Raw genomic sequence first — 19,864 nt, 5'->3', positions numbered from 1 at the left:
TTTGTTACCACGTCCAACCAATTTTAGCCTTTTTTGGTCGCGTTCCAAAAAATATGTGAATGGGTAGGAAAATCTTTGCAATAGAATTCTTCAGCAAATAGGTCGAAACATGCTCCATTGTGTTTTGTAGATCATATTTAGTTTACGTATTCTAATAGTAAGTGCTTATTATGTATATCAAAGTATCTGAAATGTCTCAATCTGACAATCCTTCACTTGCAAGCTCAAAATCAAAAACCAGATCGGTGAAAGTCGGTAAAGGTTGATAGTGTAGTAAATGAGAATTAAAAGTCTTTAAAAAAGACGAGTTCCCGGTGAAACAAAAGGTGAACATTTTTCTGCCTAAACAATAAAATGAACATCACGTTTTATTGAAACAAAGAAATAAATAAAAGTCTAATTCACATTCAAAAAGAACACAGTACACAAGTACCAGAAAATTGTGAGCATAATTGGTTAATATTACTATATCGATACTCAAACATTTTACCAACTGTGAAATAAATAAATAAATAGAAAAAATTGGAAGAAACGATAAATACAAAAAAGATCATACACTATTAGATGAGGTAGAAATTGTTTACAATAGATATGGAACCTAATCCGACAAGCTTGGAGACTTTGGTGAACTAGATGGCTTCTGAGATTTTTCTTCTTCGCTCTTTTCAGGAGATTTTTCATTTGATGGTTTCAAGAAGTTTGGTGGAAGTTGAGTTGGAAATCCACACTGAACAGATAAATTAGTATTCCCCAAATATTTGTGTTTATATTGCTTACTTGTTTTAAGAATTCTAGATTTCGTTCAATTTGAGCGGCAGTTATTGATTGATGAGTAAACTGTAGGGGTAATGATAACGACCCACTAACTGATTGCAACGTGGCAAGTGCTGATTCCATTGCTTTGTTTTGTGCTTGAAATGCAGCTTCAGACATTTCAAGAACTGGCATCAATGGATTATCAGAAAGTTCATCATCGCTATCACCATTATTTCCTACTAGTGCTTCGTGACACACTGTCCGGCGTAGTGTTGCTGAAAATTAAACAGTTAATATTTTAATGGGTCCTATCTACAAAAATGCTTATTTCAATATGATAATCCATTTTTAAGATTTGGTAATTTTTTACAGAAAAAGAGCAATAGAATGATTTAAAATAAATTTGACTTTTGCGCAAAGGTGGAGTACCGAAATCTGAGACATTACCTTTTTTAGACCTAAAATGGCCCAAAACTACCGAATTTCGAAATGAGACGTTTTGAAAAGTTCTCAAAAAATAGTTAAGCCTACTTTCAGTTAAAATCAAAATTTTTGCTAACTTCTCAGTGTCACAGCGTCTGGAACTCAATTTTGATTCAATTAACACTTTTTAATGAGCATTGAGATTTTGTTTTTTTTATTACGCAATTATGCGTTAATGGGCACAAAAATGTACCTATTATTTGTGCCCTACTGGCCGAAAATGTACTTAAATTAAGGAATAAATGCGTAATAAACTACCACAATATTTATTAAATAAGCGAATACAAACTAAATTCCAGAGGTTGCGACACCGAGAAGTTGGCGAAATTTTTTTTTGATTTTAGCTCAGAACTGTGAACCACCATAACTTTTTTTGGTACTTGTGTATTACATGCCCTCATTTTCAAATTAAATTAAATTTTTATTAATTTCTCCAATTAAATAAAACGTGTTGTACATTTGTCTTCCTTAGGCTTAGAAAATGTTATTTCCCAAGCCTAAAAATACAAAAATGTGGTTCACGTTTTTATTTGTCATAACTTAAAAAATTACTATCAAAATGAGGGAATGTAATACACAAATACCCTTTTTTGAGAAATTTTCAAAACGTCTCATTACGAAATTCGGTAGTTTTGGGCCATTTTGGGTATAAAAAACAGTCGTTACTCCACCTTCAAAAGTGTGAAAAGATTTCAATAAATTCTGAAAATTGCTGTTCGTGAGAAATGCTTTATGAAAGTGAATATGATTATTTTTCGAATAATCTCACCTAGATACTTTGCCTTAAAACTTTCCATCAATGAATACACCCTTTCCAACTCCACCATACATGTCCTCAACGCCAAAATCGCCGTCTCCATCAGCTCATCGACTTCATCTCTATTCGAACTCAATTGAACTCCACGCTGCTCGAGTGATTGGAACAACTGCAATTGATGTTTTGTTTGCTCAAGTCGCAAGAGACAGTTGTAGTTTGTTGATGTGATTTCTCGTAAAGAGTCGCGTTTAAGCAAATCTTTGCACCCAACTCGTTTTTACAGAACCAGTTGGCCGAGATGGCACTGTGCCACAAGGGCCCTGTTTGACCACGAGTTATGCCACCCACGTTGGAAGTACGCATTTGGCGAGATGATCACAGACAGTCGGTAAATATTTGAAAGAGTGTTAATTTGATTGTTCTGTTCGCGGCTTTTACACCTGAACTTTAAGAAAAGCTGAGTCATAAAAGAGTAGGAATAGAGTTCAATGTCTTAATTCTAGATGGATTTACAAATTGGAAGACTTCAAACTTAATCTGGAAATAGTGGAAGTATAACTGAATGTGTTACAATGAGATATTTAAAGTCCACTGACTTTTTGAAATTATCAGTTTTTTGAAATTAAAATAATACGAAAATAATAAATGAGTAACATTTCGTAACTTTTTACGAAAGGATAATAACTTTGTTCATACTATTTTTAGATAGATCAAAAATTAATACCACTATATATTATTCATAATGCCTTTTAACTTTTTGAAGTATATTGATTTATAATCCGTTTGTATGATTACTAACGAAAATGAAAATTCCTCGAATAAACTTAGATTTTTTCATAATATCACCAGCCGTGGACCGTCCTTCGGCGCGGCCCCCGACTTCTGGGGCTGAAAAAAATTTTTTTTCTGAAACTACCGTAACCCTACAGTATTCCTATTGTACCACTATTATACGACCACAGTACCCCGACTATATCCTTACACTAACCACAACTCACTATCCCTCCAGAAGCGAAAACTTCACAGACTACAAAGGCTACATAGACTACAAACTATGGCTACACAGAAGAAGCGCTTTATATATAGTAAATGATATTTGATTTCAAATAACTAATTCATAATACTCTCCACATTTACAACAACCTCAAACAATTAATTTTAAGTAACAGCAAAAAGCAACAGTTTCAATTTTTTCAATTCAATTCTCGTTCTCCGCATAGTACACCTAAATTTATGGCGCGTAAAACATTAACACAACGCGTTCGCCGATCGTAACAAATTTTTCACCAACTATCCGGGTGAATCTGATTACCTCCTCAAGTTTTCCCTGAATTCTTCCTCCCCGGCAATATCCCCCCTTACTGGCGAGTTTTATGAGGTATTTGTCGGAAAGAATGATGTACTGTCACACTTTCACATTAAACGCCCGACCGTCGTCCTGGATATGTATCATTTGGAAGCTTCTTTATTATTTGCTTGAGTAAAGTGGTAAATTTTTGAAAATTGCTCCCTTAATATTACCATACAAATTTAAAAATTTTCAGGTTGAAATATAGTTTTCTTTTGTTGATAACTTACATTTATTTTGGAACAAAAATACAAATCGGTCTTTTGGATAATAATATCACACTAACTGAGCTTTTTTTTCAATTCTAAAACGGTAACTTTCTAATTCGTACCTATCGGCAATAAAATAAATATTGTTTTGAAAGCTAAGCTAATCATATTTTTAAAAATAATAGAGTTTAAAATTACTATTGCCGTAAATTTCGGGGTCGTAAAACACAAAAGAAACAACATTAACAGCAAGTTTCATCAAAAATGTAGAATCAAATAATTAATTCTGCGCTGCACTACGATTTGTGATCTCTTAAATCCCCTTGATATTGGAAATAGATCCAAACATTTGTTATCCGATTTCAAAGCTTCACCCATGAAAGAAATGCTGTCAAAATGGCATGAGTAACTCTGCACAAACAGTAACTTACCCCGTTCTTGATACTAAATTGAACTCGAAAATTTGCCAATAAAAGAAAATCATCATTATTATTTGTTTCGAATCCCTCTCTGCTAACAGAAAGGTGAGTAAGTGTCATTTTTTGACGGGGTAAATATCACACAGTAATTGTAATAAAGGAAAGGTGGCGAGCTCGAGAGGTACGTGCTCTCGACCCCATATTGCGCAATTTGCGGCGGCGCCCTCCCGTACACCGCATTCTCTTTTCCGCACTGCGTGTGCCCCCCGTGTCGTTGCCTTTGCCACTTTCACGTTCCGGTTGGCGCCAGTAGAGTCGGTAATATTTGTTTGCTCCGCCTTCTACTCGCTAGCAAAAAAAGCTTGAGTCAAGTCATATACTGCTTAAGCCGGCGCGTCCTTCAGTTCTGTTCCATAACGCAGTTCTACAACATCAGACGAAACGTTTCATACGATATGAAGTTATTTGCATTTTTATTAGTGCTGGTGAGTGTTGTTCTTATTATATTTCAAGAGCCGTTTTAAAAAACTGGGATTTTTTCTATCTATCTAGCCTTAAATAATATTTTTATGAATTTCGCTAAACTTTTAAAAAATTTTTTAAACGCTGGTATGATTTTTCTTGAAATTCTTGATATCATAAAACTAGACCCACTAAAAATTTGAACCGGAGAAATTCGAAATTTTTTGAAACCCCGAAATAAACGTTTAATCTTTTCTACAAGATCTATGTACATATGAAAGTAATTTTGAAGGCAGTAAAATTTCAGCAGATTAGCAAAATTCGGGTCACTGCTCCATTAAACTCTAAATGCCCTAAAAGACATAACTTTGTCAGGAAAAGAAGCACCTATACCTATTTATAGCTACAAATTTTCCAGCTTGTACCTGTTGCAGCGGTAGAAAAAAGTCTATATCCAATAATCACTGTTTTCTTCTTTCCCATATTGGTTCATTTTTGATGCAGTTATTTTTTAATCGATTCTATTCCAGGTTCATGGGTGCCAAATTTGGAAATTTTTGTACCCAACAACCGAAAATGATATAAATTGAGTAAAAAAACCAAGTTGTTCTAAAAAATACCCCACCACAGTGATACATAGGAGTTGAAAATGTGTGAGATTTTTTCAGAACATAGGCCTATTTCTTTCAAAAAATTAAACCTTCTTTCGAAAATTTTGCAGCAAATTTCAAATAGTGTCATCACAAAATTTGGTTTTATTGGATTATTTTTTTTAGTCTAGTAGAGCAATGACCCAGTATTTAGTACTTCACCTTTAAACCTAAGAATTTCTAGAAATGAAAAGTACAACTATCAAATCGAAAGGAAAAAAATTCAAAAATTAATCACAAAAAATCCACACTTGTATTTTCAGTTTTTCATTGATTTATGCCCGTTTTGAACAAAAAACATTATTTAAATACATCTCCAAAAAAATGGAAATTCAAGCTGTAAGGAGCAAGGATTCATCTTGAAAATGATTTTCAAAACAACTTAACTTCCTGTAAATATTGCTCTTAATTTAAAATTATTGCTATAAAAGTTTTCATTTATTTGTTGAGGAAAGTCATTAAATTTTATTCATCATCAAAGTTGTAGATAATGTCAAAAAACCTTGTTTTCTTATATTATTGAAATAGATAATGCGAAACTTTTTTTCTGTAAAGTGTTTCCATAAGAAAACTATTGTTCCAATCAAGTTTTCCGACTATTTGACAGTTCAAAGGTGATTGTGTCTCTGTCGGAAACAAGTTCCGTGCACACGATTTTGTGAGCATTGGAGAGCATTGATTGCTTATTGTCAGCTACAAGGGTTATCCAGTTTTTGAGCATAATGCATACTTCTGACACTCGGATGTCTAAAAATATGCGTTTTAATCAAACAACATATGGAATCGGATTCGAAATGGTAACCCGATGCCACCCTCGACATTTACATTTTTAGAACTGCATAAACATAAAAAGAGAATAAAGAGCATATAATCAAAAAAGCAGACTTGGGATCTCTTGTAAAAAGAGCAGACAGAAGGCTAAAAAAACACTGGCGCGGGACTTTTTATCAAATATGACGTTTCTTCCTAATCAACTTTTTGTTTTTGGATGATGGCAAGACGACAGCGCAACGAGAAACCATTCGGGCAGCGGCTCTTTTTGTTTGCCTTTTGGCTCACGCGGGTGGCAATCTCCTTTTGCCAGTCGGTGGCTCGAGACAAAAATTAGCCGCCATCATCATCATAATCATCTCAAAATTCAGTTGCACACTCTACGCATAATTTATATGAAGCTTCTCTATGAATATCCTATTGAATTATTGTAATATTCTGATATCAATTAAAGTAGGAAAAAAGTCTTGTTAGAAAATCAATCATTAAAAAAAAATAATATACATATGTATTATTCATGTACTTATTGTCCAAATTTCAGTACGTAAGCCCTGGTTGTCTATCACAATGCGTCAACTGCGCCCCACAGCCGATATATCAGTATGTGCTCAATGTGCCGACTAACTATTTGCAAGTCCCCTCAACCTCTAACCGGTATCTGGTATTTCTTTCTAGTCATAACAATTAACCATGTAAAACTATTCTTGTTGATATCAAAAATCCTTTACATTATAATACTAATAGATGAAAAAATTAACCGATATGTTCGATGTTTGTAGTGTGCATGTTGAAGTTGAAGTTCGTGCGATTCCGGTTGCTTAACAACTTTTTTGTTTCAGATCTCCATGTTGCGTGCCTACATCCAACGTGCAAACAATTCAATCTGCCAGAGCGTTTACTAATGGAGCGCAAGGAAGTCAAGTCATCATGTATTATAACGGTCAAAGTAAGTAAACAATTTGAGTTTTTTGTAGAATTGTTAACACCTACATTTTGTGCTCTAGGTGCATTTAAAAACATTTTTTAAAAATATAACTTATAGTTCATCGTTGAATTGTGAATCATATCACAGTAGTAATATTGGGACCAGAATAAAAATTGAAAGTTTCCAGTCCCAACTTGATTAATTCACTACTTATAACAATCGTTTAACCCCACTCATTTTAGGAGTCGTAGCCAACAGCCAGGATCCACAACAACAACAGCAAGCTGGATCAAATTTCAACCAGGTGCGTTCCACATTTCACCAATATTTAGTGCACATCTCATAAAACGTATTGCAGGCACCCAACTATCAAAATCCAGGACCTATTCCTGGCTATCAAACTGGATACGATCAAAACCAAAATCAAACTCAGTCAGGAGGATATTATCCGAATAACTTGAACGGTGGAGTTGTGGCCGGTGGTGCAACAACTGGAACTGTGGTCATTGGCGGCGTTACTCAACAAGTCACTCAAGGAGGTCAGCCAAATGTTGGCGGGAATGTTGGAGGTCAAAATCAGAATGTCGGTGGTGTTGTTGGTGATCAAAATCAAAACCAATATCAAAATCAGAACATCAATGCTGCTGGAGTAGTTGGAAATCAGAATCAGTTCCAAAACCAGAACCAAAATATCAACGCTGGTGGGTACGTTGGTGATCAAAATCAAAATCAATTCCAAGACCCGAATCAGGGCCAGTATCAAAACCAAAACCAAAACATAAATACTGGTGGGTATATCGGAGATCAGAGCCAAAATCAAAACCAAGGACAGTATCCAGATCCGAACCAAGGGCAATATCAGAATCAAAACCAACAAAACCAAAATATTAATGCAGGAGGTTATGTCGATCAAAATCAATTCCAAGGTCAAGATCAAAACATCAATGCCGGTGGATACGTAGGTAATCAGAATCAGAATCCCGGGCAGTTCCAGGACCAAAACCAAAACAATTACCAAGGGCAATATCAAGGAAGCACTCTAGCTCCGTCCGCTGGGGAAGTTGATTACCAACCATTTACTCCTTCAGGAAACACCGATTATAACAATAATGCTCAAGGTAAGCTTTTAATCTTTGCGACTCGAGTATTTTTAATACTTTTTTTCTAGGATTCGACCAACAACAAGGTCAACAGGGTCAATATCAGCAGAACCAAAACGACCAGCAGGTGATCTACCCATCTGGAGGAGTAGTTGCAGGAGGAGCTGTGACTGGAGGATCTTACAACTCACCAAACTCTGGATACGTCCAGGCTCAACCACAAACCTACCCGACCCAAGTAGTCACGGGAGGAGCTGTTCCGAACCAGAACGTTCAGCAACAGCCAGATGTCAACACTCAGTACCAAGATCAGAATGTTCAGCAAAACCAACAAAATCAGCAGAATATGGGACAACAAGGAAACTTCCAAGGGAATCAGCAAGGAGGATTCGTTGGATCAACGACACCACAACAAGGACAACACTTTACTACTTCTCCACAAGGACAATACCAACAACCATCAACACAATACACCAATCAACAAGGCATGTATTCCAGCACTCCAGGTTATCAGCAAGGTGAATTGTTGACAGAAGGTTCAGGTACTGAAGAAAATGTGTTCTTAGGAGGACAACAGCAGTTCACAACTTCACCAAACGGACAGCAAGGTTTCAACGACGACCAGCAAGGTTATACCGACAACACCCTTACCCCTTCCGTTGAAAATCAACACAATGATCAGTTCACCCAGAGCCCAAATACCCAAGAAACATTTCCCCAAACAAGTCCTATCCCTGTAATCTACCCAGTCCCAGTAGCTGGACAAAACACCCCGGCGCCTAGTACCCAAACGAATCAATTTACCCAGCAATCTTTCGAAACATCCCCAATGACTACTCAATCCCCTTACCCAGTTATCTATCCTGTCCCTTCTGCCGGACAAGAGACCCCGAGCCCCAATCAACCAACTTCGACCGTATCTTCTAATCAAGATGAGTTTGGTACCTCGTCTCAATTCCAAAATGATGCCGCTAATTTCGGAACAACGCAGTCCCCTAATTACGTGCCAGTCCCAGTCCCTATCCCGCAAAACCAAAACAATGGAAATGTACCTTTGGAGACAACTTCTACCATCCCTGTTCAAAATGATAGTGGAACTATGCCAGTTGCAGGGTCGTATTTTGGGCCAAGCAGCACTAATTCATTCCAATCGACGACACCAACGACGACTAACAATTTCAACAATGGACAGCCATCAACCGGGGTAAGACTCAATTAAAATGTTTTAAAGCGCCTTGAGTATTGCATGTGATAGTGACATTGGTGTTGTATCTTTATCGTACATTTCAGTTCCAATCAACCACTGGAATGCCGACCACGAACGATCAATCCGGTTTTATCGCCTCGTCCACAATGGATCCGAACATGCCACAAGCGCAATATCCAAGTCAACAAGAAATAATGACGGCGACCGGCCAACAATCCGATCAATCGAACAGTGCTAATATGGTGTCCACCCCCGCGCCACAGTTTCCAAGTCAACAGGAACTCGGTGCCACATCGCAAAACACGCAGCCTACACCAGTCCCACAGTTCCCAGCTCAACAAGACTTGGGATCCACTGCCGGCCAGAATGGTAACTTTAATGGCCAGCAAAACGGCGGTGGTTTCACACAACAGGCTGCTGGTGTGACACCTCAATTCCCAAGTCAACAGGAGCTGATTCAAAGAGATCAGCAGAATATTGGAGTTACAGGACAACCTGTCAATGTATGTTGTTTTGTTAGTGGTTGTGCTAATCTGTTTTTAAAATCCTTAGAAAATAGTATCCAGAGAAACTTTTCGTAACTTTTTTGCGCATGGGCAGCAGAATTGTGTCGCATAACCAAAAAGGCAATTACGAAAAACTTCATAAGAACTCTTATGATCAATACAATTTCTATTCTAATTTCATAGTTCTAATTTCATAGTTATATCTTAGGTTCGAAAACTATCGTACATTCAAGGCACGTTAAAATTCCAGGTGAGCAATGTCTTTGCGATTCTATTACATAACTCACTACATTTAAAAAAAAAATCAATTATTGAAGTACAGAGCTCACGACTAACTTTAAAACATGATGAAATACTCTATTTCATAGCTTTAGCTTTATAATACCTTAGACAGCTTCTCAGCTCAAAATTACATTTTCAGGATGCTGGTTTCACACCTCAATACGGAGACATGAATACACAATACGGACGGTACGCATCTAGCACAGGTATGAAATAATCAAGTATCCATCATTAAACTCATCTACCAGCCGTTAAAGCGTCATCGAACCCACAATTTGATCAACCCAGTGCTGATCAGCAGCAGCCACAAAACTCAGCACGTAAGAGAGTTGATAATTATCAACAGAAATCAATAAATCAATTGATTGACTTTCAGGAAGCAACTTGCAAGTTCTTATCGCAACATCATTGCTGATGATCTTCGTGTGGTGATTATTTTATTAGTTCGATGATCTAAATTTTTTTGCTCAAATCTTTTCATTTTCTTCTCTGTATATTTGAGGCCTAGCCAAACCACTTTCCCCGAGTTTTTCGTTCACATGAACTAACTTGCCTTCACACATTTACACCGTCAATATTTTTAAATTCAATCTACTTATGAAATGAATAAAATAAATATTTCAACATACCCGCTTAATGTCATCTGTTTCGAACGCCTTCCTATCAAATGTTGTTGCTGCAGTTTCACATTTTTCGAGCAATAGTTCGACAATCGGCATGAGAGGGTGAGAAGCAATTTTCTCGAAGAGTGCCGATTTCTTTGGACTTTTAATGTTGGTGGCAGTAGGTGAGATGCCCTGAAATAGTCGAGTAAAAAGTTCCATCAATATGCAACACGTCGAGGGAAAGAGGAGGGGATGGTTGTAAAAATTTGAAATTTTTATTGTTTTTTGATGGCCTACAATTATAATGCAACTGATAACAAATGTGTTACGAGATTTATGGTGCAACAGAAAATTTTAAAATTTTCAGTTTTACGGCCGAGACTCCGATAATAAATAGCGACAATCAAAACTTTGTTATCATTGAATTGCGAAAGCTCACGGGTTTTAATTGGTTTTGACTTTCGAATTTACGACTTCAATTTTAGACTCAATTTCAGACTCTACAGATTTTTGTAAACATCAAGTGACTAACTAACCTTAATATTCGGTGACATATCGTTCAAAGTGGACAGAGAAAAAAGAGACAGAAATGAGCTGCGAAATCAAATGCATGTAATCATATCTCAAAAGAGTTGCCGCTTTGGGTCAATGGGCCATTTGCGATAATGATAATGACGTTCCTTTCATGATACGATAATGGAAAACTGGTTAAAAATGAACAAAGAAAAATTTATGCGCACTTATTGGCAATTTAGTATAGCGTCAAAGATAACATTTTTGTTGAATTTTCAAATTTTTCACGACACAAAAATCAACGTGTAATTCAGAAAATCGTAAATAGAAGGGCACTAGAAAATTGCAGTAGTAAGGTACGCATGTATTAATTAAAACTGAAATGCAAATCTGTTGTGTCTTAAATCTTAAGGCCTTGACGCACAATACTAAAACAAGGCTTTTTTTATTATTTTTTCACCAAACGGATATAGATTTTCAGATGCTAGTACTACAAACATTCAGTTAAGCAGTACTTTTTAAGGTCTAGATTTACTCTATACAACGAAAAAATGCATTGCTAGATCGTGCGATACTGTAGAATTTAGGCTCCGACTATGACTTACCTGTCTTTGGCTTCTGATGACTCCTGCCCGCACAAGCGCTTCTTGTAGAAGGTTGGTTTTATCTGCATCAAGAAGACTAGATGATCCAGCTTCAGAAGATGTCGAAGGCTCTGAAGTCATCAACCAGGATCTGAACATGACGAGTGAATGAAACTTGAGACGGATACCAAAAGATGGGAATGGGTAATAAACCAGGATGGAGCAAGGGGGGGAGGTAGAACACAAAAAGGTGGTTGTAACGAGTTGTGAAAACAAAGTGACATGTGGTTTGGATAATAACTGACAGCAGGTAGAATCTTTTTCTCCTTCTTTTTACTCCTCCCCTCCTGCCAGTCCGCTCGTTCGTATCGCCAATATATGCGCGTACTTGTCGGCTGCACATCAAAAGAGCCTCCACGGCCATAACGGTAGTAAAATTTCGCAGTGGTAGCAGGAAGAAGGAGAGAGTCGGGCGACAAAGCCGCACCTCCCAGCTGATCCAGTGAACACCTTTTAACATCCTTCTGTTTCCAAGGACGGTATACCAAAAAAGAGATACGGTTAAGTGATTTGATTGCATGTTATCATCACTAACCTCTCAACCAATCGGCGGTACGCCTGACACTTGCAATAAACGGATTATGCCGACAAAGTACCGTAATTGTAAGAGGATAGGCAAGAAAGTGCGCGAAATTTGTGTAAGATAGGTGGTTGGAAGAGAGGGTACGAGATAGTGCTCTACTGGAGTTGCATGATTAATTGAGCTGCCGAAATTCTGTTAGCTCGATGCTGGCTCAGAAAATTAAAGACAAGCTAGTTTGCGACGCTTACACTTTATACACTTTATGAGCACTTAATAACCAAAAAACTTGATTACCGAAATTGTATAAAAATGCTTTCAGGTTGTATAATAGAAGATTAGGTAGTTCACAAGCTTACAGATGCTTACAGATACTGAAACCTTAAACATCAGTCCTAAACCAACGTTATAAAAAGTTTAAAATAATTGCCACTAAATGTTTTTTTCAAAGCATTTTTTCTTTAGGTCCAGCTTTCGTTGGATTTTTGAACGCATAATTGAGATTTATAAAGATTTTCTTTAAAAAAACACCGTATAATAATTACCAGTGATGTTTTATGAGACAATCGTTTGAAAATGTTCTAATCACACAAGGCATACTCAACCGAACCTGCTTATTTCACGCATCTACCCGATATGGCTATTTTCCGGCTTTTATATAAGCTTTATTTCAAATGTTACCAAATTCCGAATACAATGATAAAAAGGATTACAGAAAGTTCATCGTCAATTTTCAGAAATTCTTCATACACGCCATTTTTTCTGCAAGTTACCAACAATTTTCCATAATTAAAAAAAATTATTTTGTTAAGATCCCTCTAAAGAAATTTAAATAAACATTTCCTGCTCACGATTTCAATGAAGAAATTCGAATTTATTAGTGCTAAAAGAGACGATTTTAAATATAAAAAAGCAGTTATAGTTGTCACAGTCGGATTTAGTTGTTTTTTTTTTCTGAAAACGGTATGGTACTGTTTTGCATTTATCAATAATGTGGTTAAAATTAATTTGGCATAACTCTTAATAGCTTCAAATTGACAACTGATAAAAGTTCATGCTAATAGTTTTTGGCATACTCCGAAGTAAAATTTTTAAAGACTTGCTACAATTAGCAGAAATGGTGATATTTTCACAGATAGTTTGCATGGAACATGATACATAGTTTCCTAACTTAAAAATAATTTATTAACACCTTTGTGAGTGTAAAACAATCACAAATACAAATTTCCATTGGTATTTTTTTCCGACAAAAACTAACTATATTTCAATACTGTTGGATTGCTATCCTATGTTAAATTCAAACCCCTAACTATTCATATGAAAATTTCAAAAAAAATTAGCAGGATAGTAACCAAATATTAAAGCTAACAGACGACATGATACAGAACACTGTACATTTGAAATTCAGTAGTAATTCAGAAAGTCAGCAAAAAAGAATTGCAGTGAACATTTGTAAAGTTCGTAACTGTCAAATAAGGGACAAACGAAGAGTTAATGACAAGTGAAGACACAGCCTGGGGGTGAGTATATGGCGGTTGATAGGCAGCGAATCATAAAACGATTTACGGTTGTGTCGTGTCCCTCGCTTTATAACCTCCCACTCTTTACCCTGTTTTACCTCTTTTTGTTGTGTCCTGTCCCGAAATTAGCGTCCCACACCGCGACTCTCTCACGCTTGTTATGAACTTTTTCTGGGGTGCAAGAAGTCAAAAAATTGTTGGTTTTATGTTATCTCAACATTTTTTTCTGCCACAGGTGAGCTCAGAGCTCATTAGAATTCGGTTTTGTGAGCTTCTCTTTATTCTCGTTTCTGTCTACCAGGGAGCATGTGATTTCCTCCATGACATTCGTAGACAGCTAATCCTCACAACACACATTTCTGGTTTTTTTGTTGTTGGATTTTCTAGAAAGCAGAAATATCCCGTGGTGAATTCCATTTTCCAAAAAAAAAAAGATTTCAGCAATTTCGATTAATGAAATTTCGAGAATCCAGGAAGAGAAAATAAGTATCCAGGAAGATCCTCTCTCAATTTTAGTCAATTTTGTTTAGTTAAGAGATCGGGCCCATACAAATAAAAAGTGCAATTTCGCAGAATGCAAATTTGAATTTCAGAGAGGGAAGAAATAATAGGAAACCAACGCCAAGTGTCTATATTTATTCCGTTTTTTTTTTCATTTTTGGGTTCAACAACCTGATGGTCTGGTATAATAAACTTTTTAAGTTTGAGCAGTGATCATTTTGCCTGTTGATTTTGATATTATTCTTAAAATATCAAGCGTTTTCTTTACGGCATTTCGAGAATTCTGATCAAGTTATTACGCAAATTATTAGATTAAGTTTTGTTTTGTTTGTTATAGGTAAAAACTCAAATCGTATTTAATTTTTGATAAGATTGCTTTGACCGTTTTTTGTTGCTTTGAAAATAAAACAAGAACTTAAAGGTGGAGTAGCGCCAGTGGGGAAAGTGATAAAAACTACTAGTGCCAAAATAACCGAATATCATAAAAAACCTTTTCAAAAATGTTGGAAATGTTTCTAATTACTGTCAAAACGCGACAATTACTTAGTTTTTGCCACTCATAATTTTGGGCCTTAAAAAATTTTTCGACCTTAAAAAAAAGTAAAGCTTCATTTAAAAAAAAAGCTCATACTTTTTAAAATTTGAAAACTTGGCAAAACTTTGACCTGAAATTATGAAAAATCTATAATTTTTTTTGGAATTTTTTATTACGATATTCGGTCATTTTGAATCATTATAAGTGTATTTAGACAAAACCCCACTGGCGCTATTTTACCTTTAAACAACGAAACGCTATAAATTTTGTAATCATATTCTGAGTTAGGGAATATTTCAAATTATAGTAGTACATTGAAACATTGTGTATAAAATTTAGAAGCCAATTTTATATAGTCTTTTATATAGTTTACCACACAGTTTTCCCAATTTTTAACCAAACATTTGTGGTCATGCTTTTGTTAACGCGCGAGATTTTTTTCCAAATTTGATAGTATTTCTGAGAAGTCATGATTAGTTTTTATAATCTCAAAGCACTTGAACAGCCTGTCAAAATGTTTCACGGGCCTAAAATACGATATTTTCTATAATTATGTCATGTTCGTTACATGAAAATCTTGAAAGTGAAGTACCGAAAACTGAGACTTTTTTAAGGCCCAAAATGACCCAGATGCGTGACACCGAGAAGTTGGAAAAACTTTTGATTTTCGCTGAAAATGGGCATATTTTTTCCAGAAGTTTGAACCGCTATAACTTTTTTTTTTGAGAAATTTTCAAAACGTCTCATTACGAAATTCGGTAGTTTTGAGTCATTTTTAGATTTAAAACCCAAAGTCTCAGATTTCGGAACCCCACCTAGATCCTAAAAAATTTTCGAACTTTCGTTGTGATATATTCTTTTAGGATTAAATCTACGTGCAAAACATATTAGGTATATTTGTATGTAATACTCTTTTCAGTGTTTTTTTTTAATATAAAAGTTCCTTGATATTACAGAACAAGACAAAATATGATGTGTATGATTTGATTTTTCATAGTTTTAATTATTATGAATTCAATAGTTCAACAATTCTTTGTACAATAGTTCAAGCATTTTCGCATATCTGGAAAAATTCTGCAACATCTTGGTGCTCAATTTTTGTTTTAAAGATACTTACTTAGATACTTGCTCCATTTTCACCCTGGAAGTGATTCTTTCACCAGTAGAGGTTGATTTGAGGCATGGGATAACTGACTTATATTCGTTGATGTCCCTAGCAACTCTTTTCAAACTCTTTTTCTGGTTCGCAGCAGATAGAAGGCGAGTACTGGCAAAAGCTTCATGGTCTTTCTGAACTGCTTCACGACATTTATCTGAAATAGATTTGAATTGGGGATCATTTCTATCCATAAAACGTCTTTTGTTCAGCAGTTTTCGGGTTTCCTCCGAAAGTCTGTTGGATGAGTGGTTGGCCGGTCGAACGATAGCTTGGTCTTGAAGTTCTTTTAGTGACTGAATCAGATTATCATAGTCGGTATCTAAATCAGGATCACTCTGAACCGTGACTGTCGCTGAGATTGCATAAGCAATCGCCGGGTCCAACACTCTTTTCGGAGGTTTTCTCCGTCTGACCTGCTCCAACTTTGCTAGACAATTGTTGAAGTGGAGGTTACAGCGGAGTAACCTATGGTCGCTACCATTTGTGAAAGAGGGGAGTACAGTGGTATCTGTGACAAACTTTCCATTGGCCAGAATGTGGTCAATTTCGTGTCTGTGATTCCCGTCGGGACTGACGAAAGTCCACCGTTTGTGCATAGGCTTTTTGAACATAGAGTTCGTGTGCCACAGACGGTTGGTTTCACAAAATGTTGCGAGAAGCTCTCCAGTATCATTTCTTGGTTCCATGGCATGGGGGCCAATGTACCTTTCGTTGTTTTGTCTGCATCCCATTCGAGCGTTGAAGTCGCCGATAACAAGTTTATACTTGCTTCGGCACTCTCTGAAGACGTCTTCAACACTGTCGTAGAAGTCGCAGATTTCCTCAAGGTCTGAGTCCGCAGTTGGAGCATAGACTTGAATCACCGTGCAGTTGAATTTTCGGCTCACTTTGAAGGTGAGTAAGCCGATGCGGTGACTAAGAAATCGTACTTCTACGATTTTGGGAAGGAGGGTGCTTCGAACTATGAAGCCGACCCCTCCGGATACAGAACTTTCATTCCGTTTGCCTAAGAAGACGCCGGTACCGTCGTGATGTATCAAGTGTGCCTCGGCTGCTCGTTTGGTTTCACACAATCCGATGACGTCGAATTGGATTCGCCTCGTCTCTTCTAGCAACTCAGCAAGTCGATCATCCGAAGACAAGGACCTGCAGTTGAAGGTGCACACGCGATAGTCAGTTCTTCTTGTTTTGTCCCGCGGCTTCTTAATTTCCAAGTCCGATTGACATATGGTTTGGACTCCGAGATTAGATCGCCTCTTCCGACGTGCTCCAGGAACTGTCTTTCCCTTTGCAGAGGCCGGATGCGGAGGACTGAGGCAGGATGGGTTGCTGTTTAGAGCAAAAGTTGTGTCTCTAGATACTCTATAATGACCTGCTAAGCCAATCTAGAGCCGCCCGGACAGAGAGTATTCGACACTACCTCTGGCCTGCGTGAGACGGTGTACTTCTTGGCCAGATAATTTGCACTTGGTTCCAAACCAAGCCACTCTCGATGTGACGAAATCATCGAGTTTGTTGAAGTGGTTATCTGTTGATCCCTTTCGCCACGAAAAGGCTTAGTACAGAAAGAGGAATATCAAGCGTTTTCTTTACGGCATTTCGAGAATTCTGATCAAGTTATTACGCAAATTATTAGATTAAGTTTTGTTTTGTTTGTTATAGGTAAAAACTCAAATCGTATTTAATTTTTGATAAGATTGCTTTGACCGTTTTTTGTTGCTTTGAAAATAAAACAAGAACTTAAAGGTGGAGTAGCGCCAGTGGGGAAAGTGATAAAAACTACTAGTGCCAAAATAACCGAATATCATAAAAAACCTTTTCAAAAATGTTGGAAATGTTTCTAATTACTGTCAAAACGCGACAATTACTTAGTTTTTGCCACTCATAATTTTGGGCCTTAAAAAATTTTTCGACCTTAAAAAAAAGTAAAGCTTCATTTAAAAAAAAAGCTCATACTTTTTAAAATTTGAAAACTTGGCAAAACTTTGACCTGAAATTATGAAAAATCTATAATTTTTTTTGGAATTTTTTATTACGATATTCGGTCATTTTGAATCATTATAAGTGTATTTAGACAAAACCCCACTGGCGCTATTTTACCTTTAAACAACGAAACGCTATAAATTTTGTAATCATATTCTGAGTTAGGGAATATTTCAAATTATAGTAGTACATTGAAACATTGTGTATAAAATTTAGAAGCCAATTTTATATAGTCTTTTATATAGTTTACCACACAGTTTTCCCAATTTTTAACCAAACATTTGTGGTCATGCTTTTGTTAACGCGCGAGATTTTTTTCCAAATTTGATAGTATTTCTGAGAAGTCATGATTAGTTTTTATAATCTCAAAGCACTTGAACAGCCTGTCAAAATGTTTCACGGGCCTAAAATACGATATTTTCTATAATTATGTCATGTTCGTTACATGAAAATCTTGAAAGTGAAGTACCGAAAACTGAGACTTTTTTAAGGCCCAAAATGACCCAGATGCGTGACACCGAGAAGTTGGAAAAACTTTTGATTTTCGCTGAAAATGGGCATATTTTTTCCAGAAGTTTGAACCGCTATAACTTTTTTTTTTGAGAAATTTTCAAAACGTCTCATTACGAAATTCGGTAGTTTTGAGTCATTTTTAGATTTAAAACCCAAAGTCTCAGATTTCGGAACCCCACCTAGATCCTAAAAAATTTTCGAACTTTCGTTGTGATATATTCTTTTAGGATTAAATCTACGTGCAAAACATATTAGGTATATTTGTATGTAATACTCTTTTCAGTGTTTTTTTTTAATATAAAAGTTCCTTGATATTACAGAACAAGACAAAATATGATGTGTATGATTTGATTTTTCATAGTTTTAATTATTATGAATTCAATAGTTCAACAATTCTTTGTACAATAGTTCAAGCATTTTCGCATATCTGGAAAAATTCTGCAACATCTTGGTGCTCAATTTTTGTTTTAAAGATACTTACTTAGATACTTAGACGATCCGTTCTTCAGGAATTCGTGGTATTCCTGCGGATCACAGCAAGCCATTGTTTTCGGTCCTTGGCTATAGTGGACCAGGGGGTGATGACTTCTCCGTCTGCGTCACGAGTGGTGATCTCCTTTCGCAGCGAATCAGTCCATCGCATCGGCGGCCTTCCAACAGGCCTTTTCCATCCATATGGGCGCCATTCTGTCATCAACGTGGTCCATCTTCCGTCTTTCCTTCTCGCAACGTGTCCAGCCCATCCTAGCTTTCTCTTTTTCACGAAATTGAGCGGATCCCTGACTAGAGACATCGTACGAATGTCTTCTCGATGGAGATCTCGTTCTCGTAGTTGAGTGAGTGTGATTCCCACAAGCCGTCTTTCTAGGGAGGCATGTGTGATTCGTACTCGTTCGGATAGAGCTTTGGTGAATGTCCAGGCTTCTGAACCGTAGGTGAGCGCTGGAAGGACAATTGAGTCGAACAGATTCGCACGAATCTTCTTGTCGGTGATGGAGTCGGTGGTGTTCTTGATTCCATTGAATGCAGCCCAGGCTGCTCGACGTCTTCGGTGGATTTCCGGCATCAAGTTGTTTTGGGCGTTGATTTGACGACCGAGGTAGATGTACTCGTCGACGTCGTCGAGCTGGGTGGTGGGGGAAGGGCTACCGAAGTAGACTTTACTGGGGTCAGCGAATCGGTTTCGCAAGACTTTCGTCTTCCCAGTATTGATCTCGAGACCTACTTCAGAGCATTTTTGTACGAGTTCTTGGAGCATTTTGCTGGCAGTATTCGGATGATTGGCGATGAGCACAATATCGTCAGCAAATCTGAGGTTCGTTAGATTTCTGCCATTCACTCTCATTCCAGGGATCGTATCGTAATCCTCAGCTTCTCCTTTCAATTCAATCCAGGAAAGCTTTCGGAAAACGTGTTCGAGGCAAGCGGAGAAGAGATTCGGAGAGATGGGATCTCCTTGTCGAACTCCTTTGGTCACAGGTACTGCGACTGGCCTG

At 36.9% G+C, this 19,864-nt stretch overlaps 2 protein-coding genes and 1 non-coding gene across 13 annotated transcripts; 2 read left to right on the top strand and 1 right to left on the bottom strand.

The window, feature by feature from the left end:
- Positions 1 to 350: 350 nt before the first annotated feature.
- On the bottom strand, positions 351 to 11,718 carry psa-3 (Transcriptional coregulator psa-3; the record flags this gene model as incomplete). Of its 4 annotated transcripts, none has more annotated exons than NM_001083296.5 (5): positions 351 to 727; positions 778 to 1,031; positions 2,009 to 2,165; positions 10,505 to 10,672; positions 11,599 to 11,718. In NM_001083296.5, 5 exons carry the CDS (start codon positions 11,716 to 11,718, stop codon positions 599 to 601), a joined length of 828 nt encoding a protein of 275 aa, NP_001076765.2. The 4 variants fall into 4 exon arrangements, with proteins under 4 accessions (NP_001076765.2, NP_001076766.1, NP_001257263.1 ...); NM_001083297.5 differs by lacking the exon at positions 11,599 to 11,718 and adding an exon at positions 11,017 to 11,142 and having other exon boundaries at positions 354 to 727; NM_001270334.3 differs by lacking the exon at positions 11,599 to 11,718 and having other exon boundaries at positions 599 to 727; positions 10,505 to 10,594.
- On the top strand, positions 4,156 to 10,501 carry pqn-36 (Prion-like-(Q/N-rich)-domain-bearing protein; the record flags this gene model as incomplete). Of its 8 annotated transcripts, NM_001368560.4 has the most annotated exons (13): positions 4,428 to 4,457; positions 6,397 to 6,455; positions 6,695 to 6,801; positions 7,023 to 7,084; positions 7,139 to 7,898; positions 7,949 to 8,398; positions 8,447 to 8,509; positions 8,993 to 9,084; positions 9,171 to 9,590; positions 9,802 to 9,843; positions 10,015 to 10,081; positions 10,124 to 10,195; positions 10,252 to 10,500. In NM_001368560.4, 13 exons carry the CDS (start codon positions 4,428 to 4,430, stop codon positions 10,305 to 10,307), a joined length of 2,280 nt encoding a protein of 759 aa, NP_001355485.1. The 8 variants fall into 8 exon arrangements, with proteins under 8 accessions (NP_510545.1, NP_001355485.1, NP_001350994.1 ...); NM_001364051.5 differs by lacking the exon at positions 9,802 to 9,843 and having other exon boundaries at positions 10,133 to 10,195; positions 10,252 to 10,492; NM_001364052.5 differs by lacking the exon at positions 9,802 to 9,843 and having other exon boundaries at positions 10,252 to 10,438.
- A 1,903-nt stretch (positions 11,719 to 13,621) lies between the features above and the next one.
- F39D8.6 lies at positions 13,622 to 13,752 on the top strand. Its single transcript, NR_072740.1, has one exon. It is a non-coding gene; the product is annotated as an Unclassified non-coding RNA F39D8.6 (non-coding RNA).
- The last annotated feature ends 6,112 nt before the right edge of the window (positions 13,753 to 19,864 follow it).

The sequence above is a fragment of the Caenorhabditis elegans genome, chromosome X, assembly GCF_000002985.6.
Source record: "Caenorhabditis elegans chromosome X".
Classification (NCBI taxonomy): Eukaryota; Metazoa; Nematoda; class Chromadorea; order Rhabditida; family Rhabditidae; genus Caenorhabditis; species Caenorhabditis elegans.
This window is presented reverse-complemented; position numbering and strand designations above follow the sequence as displayed.